Genomic DNA, 22,501 nt, shown 5'->3' on the forward strand with positions numbered 1-22,501 from the left:
ACAGTGGGACAGATGACCTGGGAAGGTGGTGGACTCTCCTTCCTCGCAGGTTTTGGGTGGGAATCCTCCAGGGATTCTTGCATTGCAGGGGGTGGGCTAGAGGACCCTTAGGGGTCCCTTCCAAACCCAGTTCTGTGGTTCCATGAAAGGGAAGACCTGATGGGAGAGGAGTTCAGCTCCGTGTCTTGTCAGTTTTGCCCACGTATCGCGAGCACCTTCCACTCCAGAGCATGCATTCCGTGGCATCGGTGGGGAGAGACTCTGAGCACATGCAGAGCGCTGCTCTGTCACTATGCCTTATATACCTGTAAGGAGGAGGAGGGAAAGGGGGAGACTGTTCTTGCTACTGAGAGGAAGTGTGTCTCCTGGGAAGGCCTGACTTCTCACGATTTGTGAGGGTGACTGGACTGTTTGTGGAGATGCCAGGACAGGGGCAAGGGCTGCGTCTGCAGGGCCAGATCCGCAGCTCAAAGAACCTACGGCACGGCAAGGAAGCCAGTCCTGTGTGGGTGCAAGAGAAGTTTCTATCCATGCATACTTCCGAGCACAATTCAAAGTGTTGGTGCTGACCTTTAAAGCCCTAAACGGCCTCTGCCCAGTATACCTGAAGGAGCGTCTCCACCCCCATCGTCCAGCCCGGACACTGAGGTCCAGCTCCGAGGGCCTTCTGGCGGTTCCCTCACTGTGAGAAGCGAAGTTACAGGGAACCAGGCAGAGGGCCTTCTCGGTGGTGGCGCCTGCCCTGTAGAACGCCCTCCCACCAGATCTCAAAGAGAAGAACAATTACCAGACTTTTAGAAGACATCTGAAGGCAGCCCTGTTTAGGGAAGCTTTTAATGTTTAATAGGTTATTGTATTTTAGTGTTCTGTTGGAAGCCGCCTAGAGTGGCTGGGAAAACCCAGCCAGATGTTGCTGGAAACCCCAGGAGGGGAGAGTTGTTCTTACGTTCGTGTTCTGATGTTCTTGAGCCAGGATTCCCGAAGGTGGGCTACTTCTGTCATCACATCACCTATCATTATTACCCAGACAGTGGGATAATGTATTAGCTTCAATACCTAAGGTGCAATTAGATTATTATTATTATTATTATTATTATTATTATTATTATTATTATTATTATTATTATTGCCTCTGCCTATTGATGCTGTGACATCTCAGGTGGTCCAATATCTGCCGGTAGATCTGAAATTGTCCGTTATCTGAAGCCCAGGAGTAGAGAGAACACTGAACTGGCTGGACTATGGGTCTGACTCCCTGCGAAGGGAGGCCCAGGGGCATCTGAGGACAGCAGCCTTGCTGGAAATGACGCCTGGACAGGGCAGCTCTCCTGGGGCCACCGGAGGCTGCCAGAAGGGTTCCAAGGAGCAGCATGGATTAGGTGCTGCGAGGCACCACCCCAGCCTGCCTGCCATTTCATGGACTGAAAAGAGGGGGGCTCCACCATCCTGCTTGGAAGGGCAAGTGAGGACACCTCCCTGCCCTGCTTAAGTAAGGAATCCAGGAAGCTGCTTCGCTCCATCTGGCTCAGAGCTGCCTGCACTGGCTGGCAGCAGCGGTTCTCCAGGGTTTAAGGCAGTGCTATGCCCCAGTCCTACCTGGGGGTGCTGCCAGGGATGGCATCTGGGGGCTTCTGCATTCAAAGCAGGGGCTCTACCACTGAACTATAGCCCTTCCTGTGAGGCCTCTTATGGGGTGCCCCCCAAATCTGATGCTGATTTATTTATTGTTATTAGTTGGCTTTTAGTCCAAGCCTTTGGGATGTGGTGGGAGGAAGGGCAGGATCCACTGGAGGCAAGGGGTTCAAGGACTCTTGAGCAGGGTGAGGGAGGGCACATGCCCCCCTCCCAAATGATGGGCACCTTCCAGACATTTCCTCGCCCACCCCAGAAACCGCATTGCTTTTCCTCAATGGATTTCACATTTCCTGTGGGCTTAGTAAACAAACTGTTGAGACACCCCAGGAAGTGGCACATTCCCCCCCCCTCCCCCCCCCAAGGACCTGGCTTTGCATTTCCTCCTCTGCCCAGAAAAGAGTGAGTGACTCTTGGGGCAGAAGGTGACTCACCCCCCTTCCTCTCTCCGCCTCCCCCCCCCAACATATTGCAGAATATAAATGGCCCAGGCAGAGCTCTCTGCTGCAGAAGTCGCCAGAGGCAGAGAACAGGGGCAGAGAGGCAGACAGAGAGAGAGAGAGTTCCTTCCCCAGCTGAGTCGCCATGGGGTCCTTCCTGACTCCCTCTCTCTTTGGGCTCCTGACTTGGGTGTCCCTGCATTGCAGCTGCTGGGCTGCTCCCCTCCAGGACAAGGGTCCTCTGGTCATCTCCTTCCCTGGGGACGTGGTCAGGAACGCTTCGGACCGGGAGCTGGCATCTGTAAGTTCTTAGGCTTCCTGGGAGTGGGGTCTCCTAGCCTGAGTGTCTGGATCTCGGCTCTGGGTTGGGGCAATTAGGAACTCAGACAGGGCTGCAGTTGCTGGAAACTGCAGGAGGGCAGAATTCTGCTCTTGGGCTCAGATCCTGGGATGCTGGACTAGATGGTCTGATCAAACTGAGAGAGCGGGAGACTTCCGTTGGCAGAGCATCAGACTCTTAATCTCAGGGCTGTGGGTTCAAGCCCCACACCGGGCATAAGATTCCTGCATTGCAGGGGGTTGGAATAGATGACCCTCGGGACCCCTTTTGACTCTACAATTCTCTGATCCTTATGAGGCATTCTTGCCCCCCACCCAGCCAAGAGATAGACAGACTAGTCTTGGCGAGACCATGGGGCTGGTGGGATGCGGAGAAATGAGGCTCAGGACCAGTCTGGCTGAAGACAGGGTGCATCATGTGAGAATATGCTGGGGAAAGGAGATGAGGAGGGCAGACTGGATCCGTGTGTGGGTGTATAAATCCCTGGTAAAGGTAAAGGGTAAAGGGACCCCTGACCATTAGGTCCAGTCATGGCCGACTCGGGGGTTGCGGCAATCATCTCGCTTTATTGGCCAAGGGAGCCGACGTACAGCTTCCGGGTCATGTGGCCAGCAGGACTAAGAACCAGAGCAGTGCACGGAAACACCGTTTACCTTCCCGCTGGAGCGGTACCTATTTATCTACTTGCACTTTGACGTGCTTTCGAACTGCGAGGTGGGCAGGAGCAGGGACCGAGCAATGGGAGCTCACCCCCTTGAGGGGATTCGAACTGCCGACCTTCTGATCGGCAAGTCCTGGGCTCTGTGGTTTAACCCACAGCACCACCCGTGTGCCTTAAATCCCTGGTAGTTTTAAGCAAACGTGCCTTTCATGCATCTGGGCACCTGCACCCAGTTCCTCTTTCTTTATAAGTAATGGGGTTTCTCTGAGTCACCTGCCAGTGGCTCACCAACTGGAGTTTTTAGGGGTTCCAGAGGACAGCTTGCTTCAGAGTAAATGTGAAGGTAGCTCTGACTCCTGCATTGCAAGGGTTGGGCTGGATGACCCTCAGGTTCTCTTCCAGTGTGGTGGTGATGTGGAGAGCCAGTGTGGTGCAGTGGTTAAGAGCGGTAGACTCGTAATCTGGTGAACCGGGTTCACTTCTCCGCTCCTCCACATGCAGCTGCTGGGTGACCTTGGGCCAGTCACACTTCTTTGAAGTCTCTCAGCCCCACTCACCTCACAGGGTGTTTGTTGTGGGGGAGGAAGGGAAAGGAGAATGTTAGCTGCTTTGAAACTCTTTAAGGAGAGTGGAAGGCGGGATATCAAGTCAGTGAGCAACCTAGGGAAGGGAGGCAGGGGAGCACCCTCCCCAGTGCTCCCAGCAAGGGCAGCTCCTTCTTACTGGGAGGGTCTTCTTCACACACAAATGCACCCCTGCAGGGAGGCGACTGATCCCAGAGGGGCAGCTGCTGTGCCAACCCGCTTGCTGCAGCGGAAACGACAAAGGGCGTTGTGGGACCTAGGAGGCAAACAGATATGAGGTGGGAGAAGAAACTTTTCCTGGGCCACAGCCCGCTTTGAATCACCCTCAAGATGCCCAAAGGGCCATCCTTACAAGATATGCAAGTCTCTGTCTGGGGAGAGAGCAGTTTTAATTCGCAACATCCAGACTAGGAGAGAGGCATCGTGAGCCCCCTTGCAGACTGCTGTGGGAAATGTTTTCAATCAATCGCCATTAACTAAGACAAATCTTGATGCTGGTCACAAGCCTGTTCCTTGAGTGACCCATTCACAAGCTCAGCAGCAGCAGCAGCCTCTTCCCTCACGAAGAGGGTGGGGAGCATTTTTCTAGGGATGCTCTGCCCATTGAGCATCTCCAGTGGGAAAGAGATCCACACGGCCTGCTAGAAGTGGATGAGTTCAATATAAACGGATACAGAGTAGGTGTGATTCCTGCATTGCAGGGGGGTTGGACTAGATGGGCCCTGGAGGTCCCTCCCAAGCCTACAAGTCTATGATTCTGTGATTCTAAGAAGTGGCCCCAGACTCTCAGCTGCTTTTGCGTGTGCTCCTCCTTCTCTCTCTCTCTCTCTGCTCCCAGACAATCTCAGCTCACAGCTCTTTCCTTCCTTCTCCCCCAGCGCTACCTCCAGCGTTTCGGGTACTTGCAAGACCCCAACTCGGGCTCCAGCGGCGGCCAGGTCACCCTGGACTCTGCCCTCAAGAAGATGCAGAAGCGCCTGGGCCTGCCGGAGACGGGGCGGCTGGACGCCCCCACCATGGAAGCCATCCGGGCTCCTCGCTGCGGGGTGCCGGATCTGGGCACCTTCCAGACTTTCGAGGGAAACCTCAAGTGGGACCACAATGACATCACCTACCGGTGAGTCCCGGAGGGGACCGCTCCCCCCCCCCAGGGTCGTTTTCTCAGCACAGAAGGAGAGCAGAGGCGGCAGCAGGGTGGTCTCTGGCGAGGGCAGCTGCGCCTCTGCGCACATCTGAGCAGGAACTCCGCGTTTGGAAGAGCTCAGCCTGCGCAAGAAAGGGACGGGGCCCGCCCTCGTTCCCCGGTTCCCAAAGTGGGCGGTGCCGCCCGGGGGGCGGGATTCCCCAGTGGGTCGCTAAGAGGCAAGGGGGCGACAGGGGGGCGCTGGAGGTGCAAATGTTGACCCGACTTCGAGGAGCTGACCTAGCAGTCAACTCCTAGGGGCCGAGGTCCCTTCGGCCCCCAATAAAATATTTGCCATTCCTAGGGTGTGCATGCGCCGCGTCTTGTGCTTGGTTATGTGGGGCGGGGCTTACTCCCCTCCCCCCAATATTTTATTCCAGTTAGAAACCCTTGGAAGCTGGTATCGCTGGATTAAGTTCATCAGCAGTGGAGCTCGAAAGTTTTAACTGCTTTCGGACAAATGTTTTGAACGTTTTGAACCAACGTGCAATTAAATGCTACCGTTTGGAATCTGTTTGTGTTATTTGTTGATCGATTAAATTTATAAACCGCCCTTTCTCCGAAGATCACAGGGCGGTTGACAGTATAAAATCGCAAGATACGCAACATAATAAAACAAACAAAGCAACACACACTCACACCTTTGTGAGTCATGCAAACTGCTATTCTGAAAATAGGGTAGGGGGCGCTGGGGAGGAGTTTATGGACGGGGGAGGTGGGAGTTTGGGAGCTGCTGCCCTAGACGGCACCCCCAGCCCTCCTGCGATGCCGTGGCTCCCCCTTGGCGGCGGTGGGTCCTGACTTTGCTCTCACTTCCCCAGGGTGCAGAACTACTCGCCCGACCTGGACTCCTCCATCATCGAGGACGCCTTTGCGAGGGCCTTCAAGGTGTGGAGCGACGTGACCCCCCTCACCTTCACGCGCCGGGACAGCGGGGACGTCGACATCCTCATTATGTTCGGGACGGAAGGTGAGCCCCGGCCTCGCCCCCCTGAATGGAGAGGGGAAGGGGGGCAGGGAGCAGCCAAGGACACCAGCTCCCCATAGGGCGGTGCCTGCGGGGGTCGTGGTGGGAACCCCAGAAGCTGCCTCCCAGGGGCGCCTCTTGGAGCTCTTGCTTGTCCTGAGCCTCGGACCTCCCCTCATGGATTTGCCTGTCTCCCCCCGCAGAGCACGGGGACGGCTATCCCTTCGACGGCAAGGACGGTCTCCTGGCCCACGCCTTCCCGCCTGGCAAGGACCGCTACAGTGGGGATGCCCACTTTGACGACGACGAGTTCTGGACCCTGGGCACGGGCGTTGGTGAGTGGGCCGCTGCTTTCCCCTCGTCCCCAAATAGAATTGTTGGGCCGGAAGGGGAACCCCGGGGTCATCTAGACCAACCCCCTGCAGTGCAGGAGTCCAGTCAAAGGATCCCTGACCAATGGCCATCGGATGCCTGCTTAAATACCTTTGTGGCTGTCCCCTCGGGGCTATTCATTTCAAGCCATTTATTAAACTTGTATACCACCTTTCATCAGGGATGCGGGTGGCGCTATGGCCTAAACCACAGAGCCTAGGACTTGCCAATCAGAAGGTCGGTGGTTCGAATCCCTGCAACAGGGTGAGCTCCCGTTGCTCGGTCCCTGGCATTTCCATGCGCTGCTCTGGTTCACCAGAAGCGGCTTAGTCCTGCTGGCCACATGACCCGGAAGCTGTACACCGGCTCCCTTGGCCAGTAAAGCGAGATGAGCGCCGCAACTCCAGAGTCGGCCACGACTGGACCTAATGGTCAAGGGTCCCTTTAACTTTACCTTCCCCCCTTTCATCATGGAATCACAGAATTGAGTGGGAAGGGGCCACAAGGGTCCTCTGCTCCAACCCCCTGCAATGCAGGAATCTTTTGCCTAACGCAGGACTCGAACCCACAACTTTGAGATTGCATAAAACAAATCCATGAATTTCTATACTGTACAAGATAATAACCCATATATGAATGCAGTGGGGTTTTGTATATGCTGTTATATCTCTGGGTGACTTGCCCTGTCCTGACCCGCTTCTTCCCTCGCCTGAGCAGTGGTCAAGACCCGGTTTGGGAATGCCAACGGCGCCAACTGCCACTTCCCCTTCACCTTCGAGGGCAAGTCCTACTCCACCTGCACCACCGAGGGGCGCGAGGACAACTTGCCCTGGTGCTCCACCACTGCCAACTTCGACCGGGACAAGAAGTATGGATTCTGCCCCAGTGAATGTGAGTGGCCAGGGAAAGGAGGGGGGCTGGGGGGGCTGGAGGCCCCCAAGTGCGGATCTACTAGGAAGTGAATGAAGCTTCAGGGCCCCAGAGGGGCCCCAGAGGGAGAGACTTCACTCCATGTTGCTTGAAAAATTGTGGGTGTAGTAGACCCAATTTGAGTCGCTCAGGTCAATTTGATTAATTTTGTGTGTGGCATATATTTCAACAATCCCAATGCTTGCAAGTCAATAGCACAGAGGCTGTGAAAGTTGTTGTAAACAATTCCATTGAAGAAGGTGGTTCTCTTTTTATGTATATATATATTTACTTTATTGATTCCAAAAAGAAAACAGTCAATATTTTTTTAACACATTACAAAAAGATATAATAGTTTCGTAGTACGTATCTTCTATGGCAACTTCCCATCACCCTAGGATGGGTCTTTAGTATTTTCGGTTTGTCACACTTATCTTTATCAATGAAAATACATCTTAGTTCTCTTAAGTTTCTACGATTCCCTACTTTCCCACAGAAGTCACTCCACTTGCCTGCCAACAAGTTCAGATTTTTGCAGCGCTCCCTGAGATACTTTCTATACATGTCCCATTCCCTCATAAGTGTTTGTTCAGTCCGATCCCTTCATTTCCCCGTCACCCTTGCGAATTCTGCAAACTCTTAATGGTTTCGACAGCTGCTCCAGTTTAGTCGGGGTTACATCTCCTTTCCGGTTCCTAGCTATGAGAATTCTTGCTCTGCAGACCTGCTTGCTGCTTGCAAAGGGGCCCCCGTAACAGTTCAAGCTTTCAGGGCCCCCCAAATGTAAGTCTGCCCCTCCTCCCCCCGCCTGGCCGGCTCAAGACGCTCCTTTCTCCCTGGCGCTGCCTAGTGCTCTTCACCTACGGAGGCAACGCAGACGGAGAGAAGTGCATCTTTCCCTTCACCTTCCTGGGCAAGACCTACAACAGCTGCACCACTGAGGGGCGCAGCGATGGGTACCGCTGGTGCGCCACCACAGAGAGCTTCGACCGCGACAAGAAGTACGGATTCTGCCCCAACAGAGGTACAGGCAGTTTCATTTCAAGAAGGGTGCCAGGGGCGGGATCTGTCTAGTATATACCCGTCACTAGTCCCTAAGGGCAGAGGGGCTCACTGGTTAGGGAAAGGCACTCTGGATGCGCACAGAGGCACTCTTTCTTGCAGAGCTGAGCCAGAGAATCACAGGAGTGTAGCGTTGAAAGAGACACCCTAGGCTCATCTAGTCCAGCCCCTTGCAAGGCAGAAATCGCAGCTAAAGAAGAATAAGACTCATGGGGTTGTGGAAGGGACCCAGAGGGTCAACTAGTCCAGCCCCCTGGAATGCAAGAATCACGGCTAAATTGTGTCATTCATTCATTCATTATCGTTTATTAAATTTCTATACGGTCCTTCATCTGAATATCACAAGGCAGTTTACAATATAAAAGGGGGGAAATGGCTAACATTGTAACAAACAGAAGCAAGAACAAGAACACACACACACACACACACACACACACACACACACACACACACACAGGAACTAAGTTGTTTAATTAGCCAAGGGCCTGGAAGAAGAGGAAGGTTTTTGCAGCAATCACAGCTAAAGAGCCACAGGGTCCCCACAGGTCATTTTGTCGAAGGCAGAAGTCACAACCTTGGCCCTGATGGGTCCTGGAGCTGCTGGACCCATATCCTAGCAGGCCATGTGGGTCACACTGAATAATAATAATAATAATAGTAATAATAATTTTATTATTTATACCCAGCTCATCTGGCTGGGTTTCCCAAGCCCCTCTGGGTGCAGGGCTGGCAAAATGGCTTGCACCCGGGGCCAGCTGCCCTCAGGGCTGAGCTGTGGGGCTGCCTATGGGTCCCTTCCTGCCATACAGAAGAAAGCAACCACGTCAGACAGAGAAGGGTACCTCCCTGCCCCACTGTGATGCCCCACTGCCCTCTTGCCATGCTCAGCTGGTGCGCTGCTCCCAGGCGGGTGGGGTGCTGTGTGGGAAGCCCCATGGGAGTTGGGTGGGGAGAAGGGATCCCTGCTGGGCCGAACGCTCACCAGCTGCCTCCCTGCAGACACAGCCGTGATTGGCGGGAACTCCCAGGGTGAGCCCTGCGTCTTCCCCTTCACCTTCCTGGGCAAGAGCTACAGCAGCTGCACCTCCGAGGGGCGAGAGGACGGGCGACTCTGGTGCGCCACCACCAGCAACTACGACACCGAGAGGAAGTGGGGCCTCTGCCCTGACAAAGGTACCCTCTGAGCCTCTGGCGCATGAGCCAGCCTGGAGAGCGCCCGAACACCAGAGGAGGCTAATGTTCTCAGGTGGTTCAACCAGATGCCTGTGGGATGCTGGGCCAAATGGGGGAGGGTCATGGGACCTGCTCCTCCTCCTCCTCCTGGTGGGGGCAGGGAGGTGTGGAGGGAGAGCTGAGCCCTGCAACCTGCAGCCCCCACCCACAATCTCCTTCCTGCCTTCCAGGGTACAGCATCTTCCTGGTTGCCGCACATGAGTTTGGGCATTCGCTGGGCCTGGAGCATTCCGACGTGCGGGAGGCCCTGATGTACCCCATGTACACCTACCTGGCTGATTTCCACCTGCACTCGGACGACGTGGCTGGGATCCAGTCCCTCTATGGTGAGTGGGGTGCTGGGGCGGCTTTCGCTGGGGGTCCCCTGCTCAGCCAGCCAGAAGGGGGGCCAGAATGTAAAGAGGGAAAGCCTTCCTGTGCCCCATTGCTCTCCCTTAGTAGCTCCTCTTCTTGGAGGAATGTATAAATAAATAAAACATATAATAGGAGATATATAACAAATGCAGGGTTGCCATGTGTCCTCTTTTTCCAGAACACATCCTCTTTTTCAGGGGAAAAATTGGAGACAAATTGCATTTACAGCCATACCTCAGGTTACAGACACTTCAGGCTGCGTTTTTTCAGGTTGCGGACCCACCGAAACCCGGAAGTACCGGAACGGGTTACTTCTGGGTTTCAGGTGTCGTGCATGCACAGAAGCGCCGAATCGCAACCCACGCATGCACAGATGCACTGCTGCGGGTTGTGAATGCTGCGGGTTGCGAACGCGCATCCCGCATCCCGCACGGATCACCTTCACAACCGAAGCGTCCACTGTATTTGCTTTGAATGGCTGTCGTAGCGTCCTCTTCTTTGCTCTTCGGAATATGGCAACCCTAAATAATGCAATCCATAAACTATATGAGATCTCTCTGTGATGCCTGGGTGCCTGTTGTGGCCTGACCTTCCCCTGCCCGTCACCCTGGCATCTCGGCTCTCGTGGTCTTTCTGATGGGTATACAGACCCTTGAAAATGCTTTGGCCTTCCCACTCCTAGGCAGAGGGTCGGGCGTGAAACCCACGGTGGGCACCCTCCCCACTACTCAAAGCCCCGAGGACCCTGACCAAACCACCGAGGAATACGATGACGACGGCTCCAGCACGGACGAGGATGCCACGGAGACCACCCCAGTCACAGAGGCCACCACTGTCGTGGAGACCACCTCCGCGGGCCGCTCAGGAGAGGCTTGCAAAATCCCCCAATTTGACGGGGTGAGCGAGATCAAGAAGGAGCTGCACCTCTTCAAGGACGGGTGAGTGGCAGGAGGAGGGCAGTGGAGGGGCAGGAATGGGGCAAAGGGCTGTGTGAGCCCACAGAGGGGGACACACGGGCTTTGTGCCCCTCAGCCAGGGATGAGAGGGCTCTTCATGAGTTCCAGCTCTGCAACTGTGAGTCATTCTCATTGCGAGATGGGCTGTCAGTTAAAAGTGGGCGTTTTGTGAGCGTTTTCATTCTTCTTTTTAAAAATAATTTCTATTTATTTTCCATTTTATAATATATGTTCACATCATAACACTCCACTTGACGTCCCTGGCTCTTCACAGCCTGTCCACTTCCTTCCCTTCTGCCTCATGGCTTTCAAAATTAACTTTTTTTATCATTGCATTTTGTACGTTTTCCAATTCTAACTACAAAATACCTCAAAATTTAAATAAATATAAAGGGGGGGAATTCTCATTACAGATCTTCAGACAACCCTGCTAGTGATGTTAGTTGCTTACAGTGACCTTACAAATATTGTGTAAATTTACTCCAGTCCTTTTGGAATCCTTGATTATTCTGGTTTCAGATTTTTCCTGTCAGCTTTGCCAGTTCTGCAAAGTCCATCATCTTTACCTGCCATTCTTTCTCCATGTTGTTTCCATTTTGGGGCTAAAATAATTCTTGCCGCAGTTGTTGTGTCCATAATCAGCCTTTTCTCTCCCCTTGGTATCTCTTCACCCACCAGACCCAGTAAAAAGGCTTCTGGTTTTTCAACAAAAGTATTTTAAAACATTTTCTATTTGACTTATAAAGAGGTAAAGGCTTTCTGGGAAATGATATATAATGAGTTTTGTGAGTGTTTTCATTTGTGGCCCAAGGAAGCTGAACATTGGGAGATTTAGGACAGAGAAAGGGAAGGTCCTTCTTCAGGCAGCTCATAGGGAACTCCCTCCCACAGGAAGCAGGGATGCTTCTGAATCCCATTTGCTGGAAACGGCAGGAAGAGAGAATTGCTCCTGTGCTCAAAACCTGCTTGTGGATTTCGCTTTGGGGCATCTGACTGGGTGCTGGACCAGATGGGCCCCCTTTGGTCTGGCCCAGCAGGGCTCCTCCTCTGTTCTTAGGCTCTTATGACTAGGGCTGCCCCCCCCCACAGCTCTCTTCACTGGCAACCCCACCTACCTGCCAGACCCTAGGAGTCCCCCTGCCTTCCTACACACCTGGCCGACCCTGGTGGAGACTGGAGAGCCAGGATGGAGGCTCCCTCCCTCCCTCCCTCCTTCCTTCCTTCCTTCCTTCCTTCCTTCCTTCCTTCTCCAGCTCCTGCTCACAGAGACCTTTCCCTCCTTCCCAGGCAATACTGGAAGAAGCCAGTGTCTGGCACGGGGGCCATTGTGGGCCCCCTCCGCATCCAGGACAGCTGGCCGGCCCTCCCAGATGTGATTGATGCTGCTATCCAGGATGCACAGACAAAGAAAACCTACTTCTTCTCTGGTGAGTGGCTTCCACATCGTGGCTGCACGTGGAAATGGGTAAAAAACGCAGGGCAAAGAAGATTTTGCCTGAGAGACCTACATTAGCTCCCAATACAGTTCTGAGGGGGGCACGGGTGGTGCTGTGGGTTAAACCATAGAGCCTAGGACTTCCGATCAGAAGGTCGGCGGTTCAAATCCCTGTGATGGGCTCCCGTTGCTCGGTCCCTGCTCTTACCCACCTAGCAGTTTGAAAGCACGTCAAAGTGCAAGTAGATGAATAGGTACTGCTCCGGCGGGAAGGTAAACGGCGTTTCCGTGCGCTGCTCTAGTTCGCCAGAAGCGGCTTAGTCATGCTGGCCACATGACCCAGAAGCTGTACGCCGGCTCCCTCAGCCAATAAAGCAAGATGAGCGCCGCAACCCCAGAGTCGTCCACGACTGGACCTAATGGTCAGGGGTCCCTTTACCTTACATTTATGAGCACAGTTCAGTGTTGGTGCTGACCTTTAAAGCCCCAAGGGGCCTCGGTCCAGTATACCTGAAGGAACGCCTTCACCCCCATCGTTCAGCCCGGACACTGAGGTCCAGCTCCGAGGGCCTTTTGGTGGTTCCCTCCCTGTGAGAAGTGAGGTTGCAGGGAACCAGGCAGAGGGCCTTCTCAGTGGTGGCGCCCACCCTGTGGAACGCCCTCCCATCAGACTATCTGACTTTTAGAAGACACCTGAAGGCAGCCCTGTTTAGGGAAGCTTTTAATGTTTGATGTATTTATTGTGTTTTTAATATTCTATTGGGAGCTGCCCCAGAGTGGCTAGGGAAACCCAGCCAGATGGGCAGGGTATAAATAATAAATTATTATTAATAATGATAATTTTATTCTGCATAGCTCCATGCTCAGAAGCTGCCCACAACCCCTGTGGCTGCTTCAGAGAACGTGCTGAAGCCCACAAGGGACACCTCGAAAACTCTTGCTTGTTGGTGCCCCCAGGGCAGAGTGGCTGGGCCTCTTCTCACCTGACTGAAGATTCCTGCTAGCAGGACGAGTCTGAGGGTCACGTTGGAAGGATTTAGATGACTGGGAGAGGATATTTTATCTAGGAATGATCCTTCCTCTTTCTCACCTTGTGTGAGAATGCAAATATCCATTTCAGCAGAGCTAAAATCGCCACCCGTGCGCAGCTTATCTCTGGAAGCTATTAGGACAAGGTTGCATAATCTTCTGGAAAAATTATAATATCCAAGGATGCTTTAGGCAGACTCGGGTTATCTTCTCCCTTTTTATTTTCCCCTCTTAATAAAGAAATCACTTTCAGGCAAATAAGTAAACAATCAAAAGGTGAGATTTACGCACATCGAGGTCTTGCAGGATTCAGCAGATACAGTGACGAAAATCAGGCTGGCAATAATCCTTAAACATTGTAAACACCCACAGTCCAGTTCAAAATGGAGATTGCTTTCTGGAGGAGAGCAAATAAATGTATTCATCGCAGGTCGGAAAAAGAGTGTGCAGTGACAGGAATAAACAGACATTAAGTCTCTCTCTCTCGTTCTCCTTCCTGCCACAGAGGAGATGGCCTCATACGGTCCCCTGCCTGGGACTCTCTAGCCAACCTGCCCTCTGTGACGGGGCTGCAGGTCCTCCCACAGATCCGTGGGATGGACACCTGCCGGGGGGTGAACAAGGAAAGTTGCAAAAGCTGTTTCTCCTCCGCAGGTCGTCGCTTCTGGGTGTACCAGGGGGCGAGAGTCTTGGGACCGCGGAACATTGAGAAGCTGGGGATCCCGAGTGACGTGCCGAAGATTGTGGGGGCCCTGCAGGAGAAGCCGGGCAAAATCCTTATCTTCAGTGGGGAGCACTTCTGGAGGTACCACAAGGATCCTGGGGGGCGGAGAAGGCAGGGGAGAGAAGGCAGAAGGGGGCACCTGGTCAGACCTCTGCCTGCAGGCCCCCCTCCCTCCCTGGCCACAGTGGGCCAGGATCAGAGAGCAGCGGGGGCTGGTGGAGAACATGGAATGGGAAGGTACCCCAAAGGTCATCTAGTTTAGCCCCCTGCAGGAACCACAGTTCTTGACCTCAGAAAGTCCATCCTAATGTTTAGTGGGAATCTCCTTTCTTGTCATTTGCATCCATTTATTCAAGTTGTACCCTCTGGAGCAGGAGAAGACAAGCTTGCTCCCTCTTCCATGCGACAGCCCATCTGAAGATGGCTGTCCTATCAGCTCTCAGAGTCCTCTTCCTGGGGCTTAACTCCCCCCCTCCACTGTTCCTCATAAGGTCTCCAGACCCCTGATCATCAGAGAGAGGCCAGTTCTTCTCCAGGACCACCAGTCCTGCAGTTTGACTTGGCCAAGAAGGAACCGCCCCTTCTCAGCTCTGACTTGATGGACGCAACAGCTGGTTGCTTCTCTGCCAGGCCCAGAACATGGAGAAGGGGAAACTGCCTGCCCCATAGCTGCCCCCATGGCATGAGCAGCCCTGCCTGACAAGCGCTCCTCCACAACACCCTTCTCCCTGCCACTGAATCAATCATCTCCAAAGCCAGCGACAGATAGGGACGGCTCATTTCTGGCCTCAACATGGGTCATCCTTGAGCCATCAGGAGTCGTCCTGGCCCCCCGTGTTGTCAGGACTGAAAGGGCACCGTGCCCACCCCAGCACTGACCAGACCTGCGAAGAGGGCATGGGGGGAGGAGGAGGCCTGAGGTGGACCATGGGGAAAGCCTTCCTCAGTCTTGCTTTCCTTCTCCAGGCTGGATGTGAAATCTGAGCGAGCGGATAAAGGCTCTCCACACTACACGGACAGCCTCTTTCCCGGGGTCCCACTGGACTCTGAGAATATCTTCCACTTTAAAGGTAAGGAGGGTGAAGAGGGGCAGCTATGGGCTTAGAATTCGTGTGACTGGGGGGGGGGGAGAGCACTGCCAGGAGGCGGTTCAAGACTAATCCACCAGCCCAATTCCCAGACTGTGCTCTGCGGAGCTTTTCTTGGTGTCCTGCTGAGAGGCTGAAATGCTCTGTCTCTCTACAGAAGAAAGTAAAAAATAAAGCATACATTCATAATTAACAGGAAACCGAAATTTGATCTTAAAGACTCCAAAATGAAACTATCGCCTTAGCCCATGGGTGGGCAACCTAAGGCCCGGGGGCCAGATGTGGCCCAATCACCTTCTCAATTCGGCCCATGCACAGTCCTGGAATCAGTGTATTTTTACATGAGTAGAATATGTGCTTTTATTTAAAATGCATCTCTGGGTTATTTGTAGGGCCTGCCTGGTGTTTTTACGTGAGTAGAAGGTGTCCTTTTATCTAAAATGCATCTCTGGGTAATTTGTGGGGCATAGGAATTCGTTCCTATTTCCCCCCCAAAATATAGTCTGGCCCACCACATGGTCTGAGGGATGGTGGACCGGCCCACGGCTGAAAAAGGTTGCTGACCCCTCTCTTGACCTTATGTGGACTCTGGCCTTAATGGCCTTGCAGGAGCTCCCTCTTCAGGTGGGGGTGGGAATTGCTCCACTCACCTGAGCCCCTGCGCAAGGTTCAGCCTCTGTCTTCCCATCAACGCTCAGAGCAAACTTTTCTGCTCTAGGCCTAAAGAGGGCAAGCTGCTGGAGGCTCCTTGCTGGGATTTCTGTAGGCAGCCATGGGGCAGGTGGGGGTGGCTGGGTTGGACCAGAATCCTGGCACTGGGGGGGGGGGATGAAATTCATGCTCCCCACCAGGTGTTATTTGTTCTGTGGTGGAAGGCATAGAGGAGCCCATGGCAAATACCTGTATGTTTGACCCTGAAAGGTAAATATCAGCTCTGGGGTGGGCGGTGCCATTAACATTGGGGGGAAGGTAGGGGGAAGGGTAGAGCTCTCCTTCCAAGCGCTCTGTCCCCAGTGGGACGGTGCTGTGGTCTAAACCACTGAGCCTTTTGGGCTTGCCAATCAGAAGGTCAGCAGTTCGAATCTGCACAACAGAGCTCTTGTTGCTCTGTCCCAGCTCCTGCCAACCTAGCAGTTCGAAAGCACACCAGTGCAAGTAGATAAACAGGTACCATTGCAGTGGGAAGGTAAACAGCGTTTCAATGTGCTCTGGTTTCTGTCACAGTGTTCTGTTGCACCAGATGCAGTTTAGTCCCGCTGGCCCCATGACCTGGAAAGCTGTCTGTGGACAGACGCCGGCTCCCTCGGCCTGAAAGCCAGATGAGCGCTGCAACCCCATAGTCGCCTTTGACTGGACTTAACCGTCCAGGGGTCCTTTACCTTCTTTACCTTTTACCCCAGTCAGATTCAGAGCTTCCCCTCGACCCCCTTCCCGTTTATTCATTTTTCATAAAATTTAAACTCCGCTTGATTGTAAAAGAAACCTCAAAGCGGTTTATGAAGATAAAGCAATGACATTGTCAATAAGAAAAACCAACAGTGATATTTAAGACTTTGGGAAAGTTAAAATAGCAATAGGCTAAAAGACAGATTAACTCTCGCATTGACTTTCTCAACATCTGGGCAGGTGCAGAAAACAGCATAGAGGCGGCTCCCGCCTGATGTCAGTGGGCAAGGGACACTGCCACGCGTGGCTTTATTAAAGCTGCAGATGTGAGACTGGATCTCCTGTCTCTTCCTTGGGATCCTCCCCTCCAGAGGCCCTTCCCAGCTGCCCCTCCTTGGGTAGCCTCGGGCATATTGCCTCCTTTGCCAGTGGTGATGTTGGCACCCCTTCGATAACCATCCCCCCAATTTCCTTCCTGCTTCCAGGAAAATACCACTTCTGCCGGGGACCCTTCTGCTGGCGGGTGACCCCACGCTACCAGGTGGACAGAGTGGGCTACCTGAAGTACGATGTCCTGAAATGCCCGGAAGAGTAAGCTTGCCAGAGGGCTGCTGGGACCCTCCTCTGCCTGCAGTGGGACTTTAGGGCAGTCGCTCACGCAGCTTTGTCGCCCCAGCCTGGACCAGCAGATCAACCTGGGAGGCTGTGCCCAGGAGATGCTGGCGCCCTGCTCGACTGCCGCCCAAAGAGGACTCTCCAGCCACCCTGTGCCACTCCCGGGGCACACGGACCTCCTGCCAGCCTGAGCCAGGTGCCTTGCAAAAGTCTCGCCGGGTGCAGGCAGCCAGGCTGCTGGCACAGAGAGGCTCTCTGCCTGTTGTGTGCGTGTGTGTTGCTTGGTCATGGACTTGTGGCAAAGACCCCCCCTGGGGAAGAGAAGGAGGGTGCTTTCAACCCTCCCACTGCCTCTGCCTACACTGCCTCCTGTGGGACCTCCAGCATCTTGCACTTTCTGAATAAAGGAAATCCTGCCCCACCTGGAGCCTCTTGTCTGCTTATGAAGTGGTGCAGAGGGTGGGATTTTGGGCGGGGGGGCTGGAAGGGGCTCCGGACACCTGGGAAGCAACACTAGCTCAGTGCTGCAAATGCTGCTAGCTAGCAGCTCTCCTGGTTTCCCCCCCCCTTCATTTATAACCCCCTGCAGAGTGTTTCCTATCAGAAGGAGGGCGGGTGCCCTGCTTGCCTCAGCTTCCAGTTCTGGTAGCAAAGAGCTCCCTTCTGCTCACCGACATGGTGTCTAAATAAATCATAGAAGCATAGAATGATAGAGTTGTAAGGGACCCCCGAGGGTCATCTAGTCCAACCCCCTGCAATGCAGGAATCTCAACAGAAGCATCCCTGACAGATGGCCACCCAACCTCTGCTTCGAAATCCCCAAGGAAGGAGAGTCTGCTCCCCTGTCAAACAGCTCTTGCTGTAAGAAAGTTCTTCCTGATATTTACTCGGACTCTCCTTCCTTTCCTTTGAACCTGTCAGTTTGCGTCAGGAGAAAACCATCTTGCTCCCTCTTCCATGTGGCAACCCTTCAGATTTCTGGAAACAGCAATCGTATCTCCTCTCCGTCTCCTCTTTTCCTTCTGAGCATCCGCTTGGCCTCTGTGAGAACAGGACTAAAGGAGTCTTTGGCCGGATCCAGCAGCCCCCACCCTTTCCAGAATATAGCGTATCGCTTTTTCACATATAATAAACATAATTTAAAATACAATAAGCAACAGCGGCGGCAGCCAGTCCATCATTTATGGGGGGAAAGTGTAACCAGCTTAAAATTAGAACCATTACTTAGAACAAGTTTATGATGCCTATTAAAGCCTCTAATCCAATAAGTCTCTCCCGAAGCTTCCGTGGGTCGGAGGCGGCTGTCTCAATTGATCGTCTCATCTCATCCAGGAGATGAATGGATGCCAGGCATTGTAAAAGGACGGATCGTTTAGAAACAGCGAGATGCTGACATTCTGCAACTGATCTGGCCATAGGCTCAGGGCAGGCTCAGGTGTGCTCTGTCGCTCTGACCAGCTGGAGCAAAGGCCAGTCCTTTATCCTGCAGAAACCCATCTCCACAGGGCATGAGGCCTTTCCTGCAAAGGCAGCCGCCTCACCTCAATTTCTCGCCTCTGAAACATGCAACACTTCGCCCAACCATTATTTGTTGTTGTTGTTTAGTCATTTAGTGGTGTCCGACTCTCCGTGACCCCCTGGACCAGAGCACGCCAGGCACTCCTGTCTTCCACTGCCTCCCGCAGTTTGGTCAGGCTCATGTTTGTAGCTTCGAGAACACTGTCCCACCATCTCGTCCTCTGTCGTCCCCTTCTCCTTGTGCCCTCCATCTTTCCCAACATCAGGGTCTTTTCAAGGGAGTCTTCTCTTCTAATGAGGTGGCCAAAGTCTTGGAGCCTCAGCTTCAGGATCTGTCCTTCCAGTGAGCACTCAGGTCTGATTTCCTTAAGAATGGATACGTTTGATCACCCAACCATACAAAATCAAATGTAGGGATGTTTTGGTGAGCAGTGAGGCAGTAATTAGGATGCAAAACAGAGCAGATTTATTTATTTGTTTGTTTCATTAGATAAAAGTTATACACCACTTGATTGCAAAACGAAAGCAAAACCTCAAAGAGGTTTACACAAAAAAAGCAAGAAAAATGTACAACAATGGTTTAGAAAACAACAACAACATCTTTACTATTTATACCCCACCCATCTGGCTGGGTTTCCCCAGCCACTCTGGTTTACAGAATATATAAAATCATAAAACATCAAGCATTAAAAACCTCCCGATACAGGGCTGCCTTCAGATGTCTTCTAAAAGTTGTGTACGTAGTTCTTTATCTCCTTGACATCTGAAGGGAGGGCATTCTGCAGGGAGGGTGCCACCACCGAGAAGGCCGTCTGCCTGGTTCTCTGCAACTTTGCTTCTCACAGTGAGGGAACAAGCAGAAGACCCCCAGAGGGGGACCTCAATGTCCGGGCTGAGAGATAGGGGTGGAGATGCTCCTTCAGGTATACAAAATAGTATGAAAATAAAAAAGTAGTAAAACAGGTTAAAGTTCACATCAGTTTTCTAATCCTCTAGATAGGCTTGTCTAAACAAGAATGTTTTTAGCAGGCAGCAAAAAGAATACCTTGAAGGCAGCTGCTTAATATCAATAAGCAGGGAGTTCCAAAGTGTAGATGCTGCCACACTAAACGATCAAGTTTTTACAAATGTGGAATGGGTGTTACCTGGCACATGTAGCAGTGCCCATGCTGCTGGTTTTGTGAGCTGCAGGCGGCTTCCACAGGCTCCTGCCTCTGCCCCAACTAACTGGGTGGTCTTTCAGGTGCCACAGGAATGTTCAGCTGCCTGGTTGCTTTGTGACAACAGGCTGTCAAGGCAGCCCTGTGGTCCTGTGCTGTGGTGAGGCTCACATAGTCTTGTTCAGCTCCTCTGGGCTCCCAGCTACAAAAATAAGAGAAAACCAGAAAGGCAAGAGGACACTTTGGGTGAGGGACACACTTGGGGTGGTGGGGGGGCGTGTGCAAATCCCCTGTTGGAACAAATAATTCAGCCACTGAATTATTTTTTTCACCTTACAGTCGTACCTTGGAAGTCGAACGGAATCCGTTGGAATCTGTTCCGGAAGTCCGTTCGACTTCCAAAATGTTCAGAAACCAAAGCGTGGCTTCTAACTGGCTGAAGAAAGCTCCTGCAGCCAACCAGAAGCTGTGGAAGCTGCGCCGGACGTTCGGCTTCTGAAAATAGTTCGCAAACTGGGACAGTCACTTCCAGGTTTGTGGCGTTCGGGAGCCAAAACATTCGAGAACTAAGCTGTTTGACTTCCAAGGTACGACTGTACTTCTGCTCAATACTGAATAGCAACCATACTGAAAGTATGCAAAAATTTCTTGGCAAAATACAAAGACCATAAAAGAAGAATTAAAAGTACAATGAAACAGGGCCAGTTGTTGTTGTTGTTGTTGTTGTTGTTGTTATTATTATTATTATTATTATTATTATTATTATTATACCGCCCTATACCCAGAGGTCTCAGGGAGGTTCTTAAAACAGCAGCAGCAGCAGCAGCAAAATAAGTGTACAATATACTTGTTCTTGCCACTGAGTGCAGCTGAGCACCAAATACCTGGTCATATTTATTTTATTTTATTAAATCTCTGCCCTGCCTTTCTTCATCCTAAAGAAGCCCAGGGCAGCAAACAACAGCTAGCAAAGCAAAACCACTCAAAATTAATAAAAGAACATTTAAGGCATTCATAAAGATTGAGGTGGTCTAAAAATGTCCCAAAAGATTAAGAACGTCTAAAAACATTTCAAAACAAATAAATAGGATGGGATGTCATGGGAATGTGGGGGGGGGGGCAAAGCTAATCTCCAGTGGGAGGGAGTCCCAGAGACAACCTCTGAGGAGCCCAGAAGAAGCAGCGTGCCCCCCACCTCCTCAGTGCCACCCCCCCCAAAGACCTCACCCACAACACCACAAGCAGGACCACCTCCCCAGCAATGTAGTGCTTAGAGCACTGGACTAAGTCTGGGGAGACAAGGGTTCGAATCCTCCACTCGGCCATGAGGCTCACGGGGTGAGACACTGGGGGCCAGTCATTGTCTTCTTTCAGCAGAGCCTACCTCTCAGGGTTGTTGTGGGAATTGAAATTAAAAAAAAAAAGGATATATATATATATGTATATATAATAAATGTTCATAACTGTATATATAAACCACATGTCTGAAACCCCACAGAAAAAGTCCTGAAAAATTTTGTCCCTCCCAAATTGACCTCAAATATTTCCCTGCAAGGTCGAAGGAAAACGGAAAAGCCTCCCCATTGTCTTTTCCTTCACAAATCCTGTCTTAAGGGTATGTCTGTGTTTGAATAGGGTGAGCCTGTGACCTGGCTCAGGAACTAAGTATTTATCATTACAAAAGACTGGCCAGGCTGCCCAGGGTATCCAATCAAGTGAGCATTAACAGGTAACCTGCCAGACAGGAGGTAAACAAGGCACTCAGGTTTCTGTTGTAGACCACCCTTTCTGTGATGTAGGTATGATGTTTGTGGGGGTGGTCTGGGGTTACACCCCTTCTGTGATGTATGTATGATGTATGGAGGGGTGGTCTTGAGCTCCAGGGCAAATAATTTAAAATGTCTATATAAGGGCTTGCACACCTTTGTTCAGGGTCCTCCTCCTTCTCCTGCGTGTGAGGGGAGCACCCTGTTGCAACAGTTAATAAAGATCAGGCTTAATAGCTGCTTTGCTTCTCAATATTCTCTGGTTGGCCTCTGCTATTTTCTCCGACAGATGGAGAACCTATAAAGGACTCTATATGGGCTCTTGTGTCCCCCATAAGGGAATAAGGGCAGATTTTTTGTTTATTACAGAATTAAAACGGAGAAGGCCATGCAGGCCACCTTGGAGAAAACGGTGGGAATTAAAAGCACTAAACAAGTAGGCAAATGGAGCTCAGGCGGGGAGATATCGGGTGGGGAGGTGAGGATGGAGAGGCGCTCCTTGCGGGCTTATAGGACTTCCCGCATCTCACCTGCCCCGCAACTCCACCTAGCAGAGGGAGCGCGAGGGCCTCGATTCTGCCTCTTCGGAGACCCAGTGGCGTCCAGAGGTTCCTTATCTGGAGGCCAGAGGTGCGAGAGACTGTCCTGGGGGGAAAGGGAGATGCGGGGAGAAGAGAGCGCAGCCCGGGCTGCAGAACAAAAAGGACAAAAGCGGCGCGCACGCGGAGGACCCCCCCTCCTCTTCCTCGCCGGTGGCTCCTCCTCGCCGAGAGATGGCAGAATCCGGCAGCTGCAGCGGAGCCCCCCCCCCCGTGCCAGGCCAGAAGGGGCTCCCGGCTGGGGAAGGGTCCTCGGGGCTGGGCGGCGGAGCCCCGGCCGGGCGCGCAGAAGGTCCCGAAGGGGGCGCATCTCCGGGCAGGGCTGGGGGAGGTTCAAGAGTCTTGAACCCCGGAGAGCCGCTGGACCTGTCTTAGTGAAATTTCTTGCACGGCTCCACCTCGTCTGTTGCTCCTTGCATTTCCCACTAACAACAACAACAACAACAACAACAAATTTTATTTATACCTCACCCTCCCTGGCCAGAACT

At 52.5% G+C, this 22,501-nt stretch overlaps 1 protein-coding gene across 1 annotated transcript; it reads left to right on the forward strand.

Moving 5' to 3' along the window:
• The first annotated feature begins 2,135 nt into the window (after positions 1-2,135).
• MMP9 (matrix metallopeptidase 9) lies at positions 2,136-17,391 on the forward strand. Its single transcript, XM_028735712.2, has 13 exons — positions 2,136-2,373; positions 4,536-4,774; positions 5,662-5,810; positions 6,011-6,142; positions 6,897-7,070; positions 7,939-8,112; positions 9,150-9,323; positions 9,554-9,709; positions 10,420-10,675; positions 11,981-12,120; positions 13,812-13,962; positions 14,848-14,951; positions 16,841-17,391. The coding sequence occupies exons 1-13, from the start codon at positions 2,218-2,220 to the stop codon at positions 16,948-16,950; spliced, it is 2,115 nt and encodes a 704-aa protein (XP_028591545.2). The 5' UTR covers positions 2,136-2,217; the 3' UTR covers positions 16,951-17,391.
• Positions 17,392-22,501: the final 5,110 nt, after the last annotated feature.

The sequence above is a fragment of the Podarcis muralis genome, chromosome 5, assembly GCF_964188315.1.
Source record: "Podarcis muralis chromosome 5, rPodMur119.hap1.1, whole genome shotgun sequence".
In the NCBI taxonomy this organism is placed as follows: Eukaryota; Metazoa; Chordata; class Lepidosauria; order Squamata; family Lacertidae; genus Podarcis; species Podarcis muralis.

Excerpts from the sequence above, each read along its gene's own strand:
- MMP9 (XM_028735712.2), top strand. The coding sequence starts at position 2,218 with ATGGGGTCCTTCCTGACTCCCTCTCTCTTTGGGCTCCTGACTTGGGTG. Across the intron at positions 10,676-11,980 it reads CTGCACCTCTTCAAGGACGG|GCAATACTGGAAGAAGCCAG; the intron begins GTGAGTGGCAGG and ends CCTCCTTCCCAG. Across the intron at positions 12,121-13,811 it reads GAAAACCTACTTCTTCTCTG|GTCGTCGCTTCTGGGTGTAC; the intron begins GTGAGTGGCTTC and ends TCTCCTCCGCAG.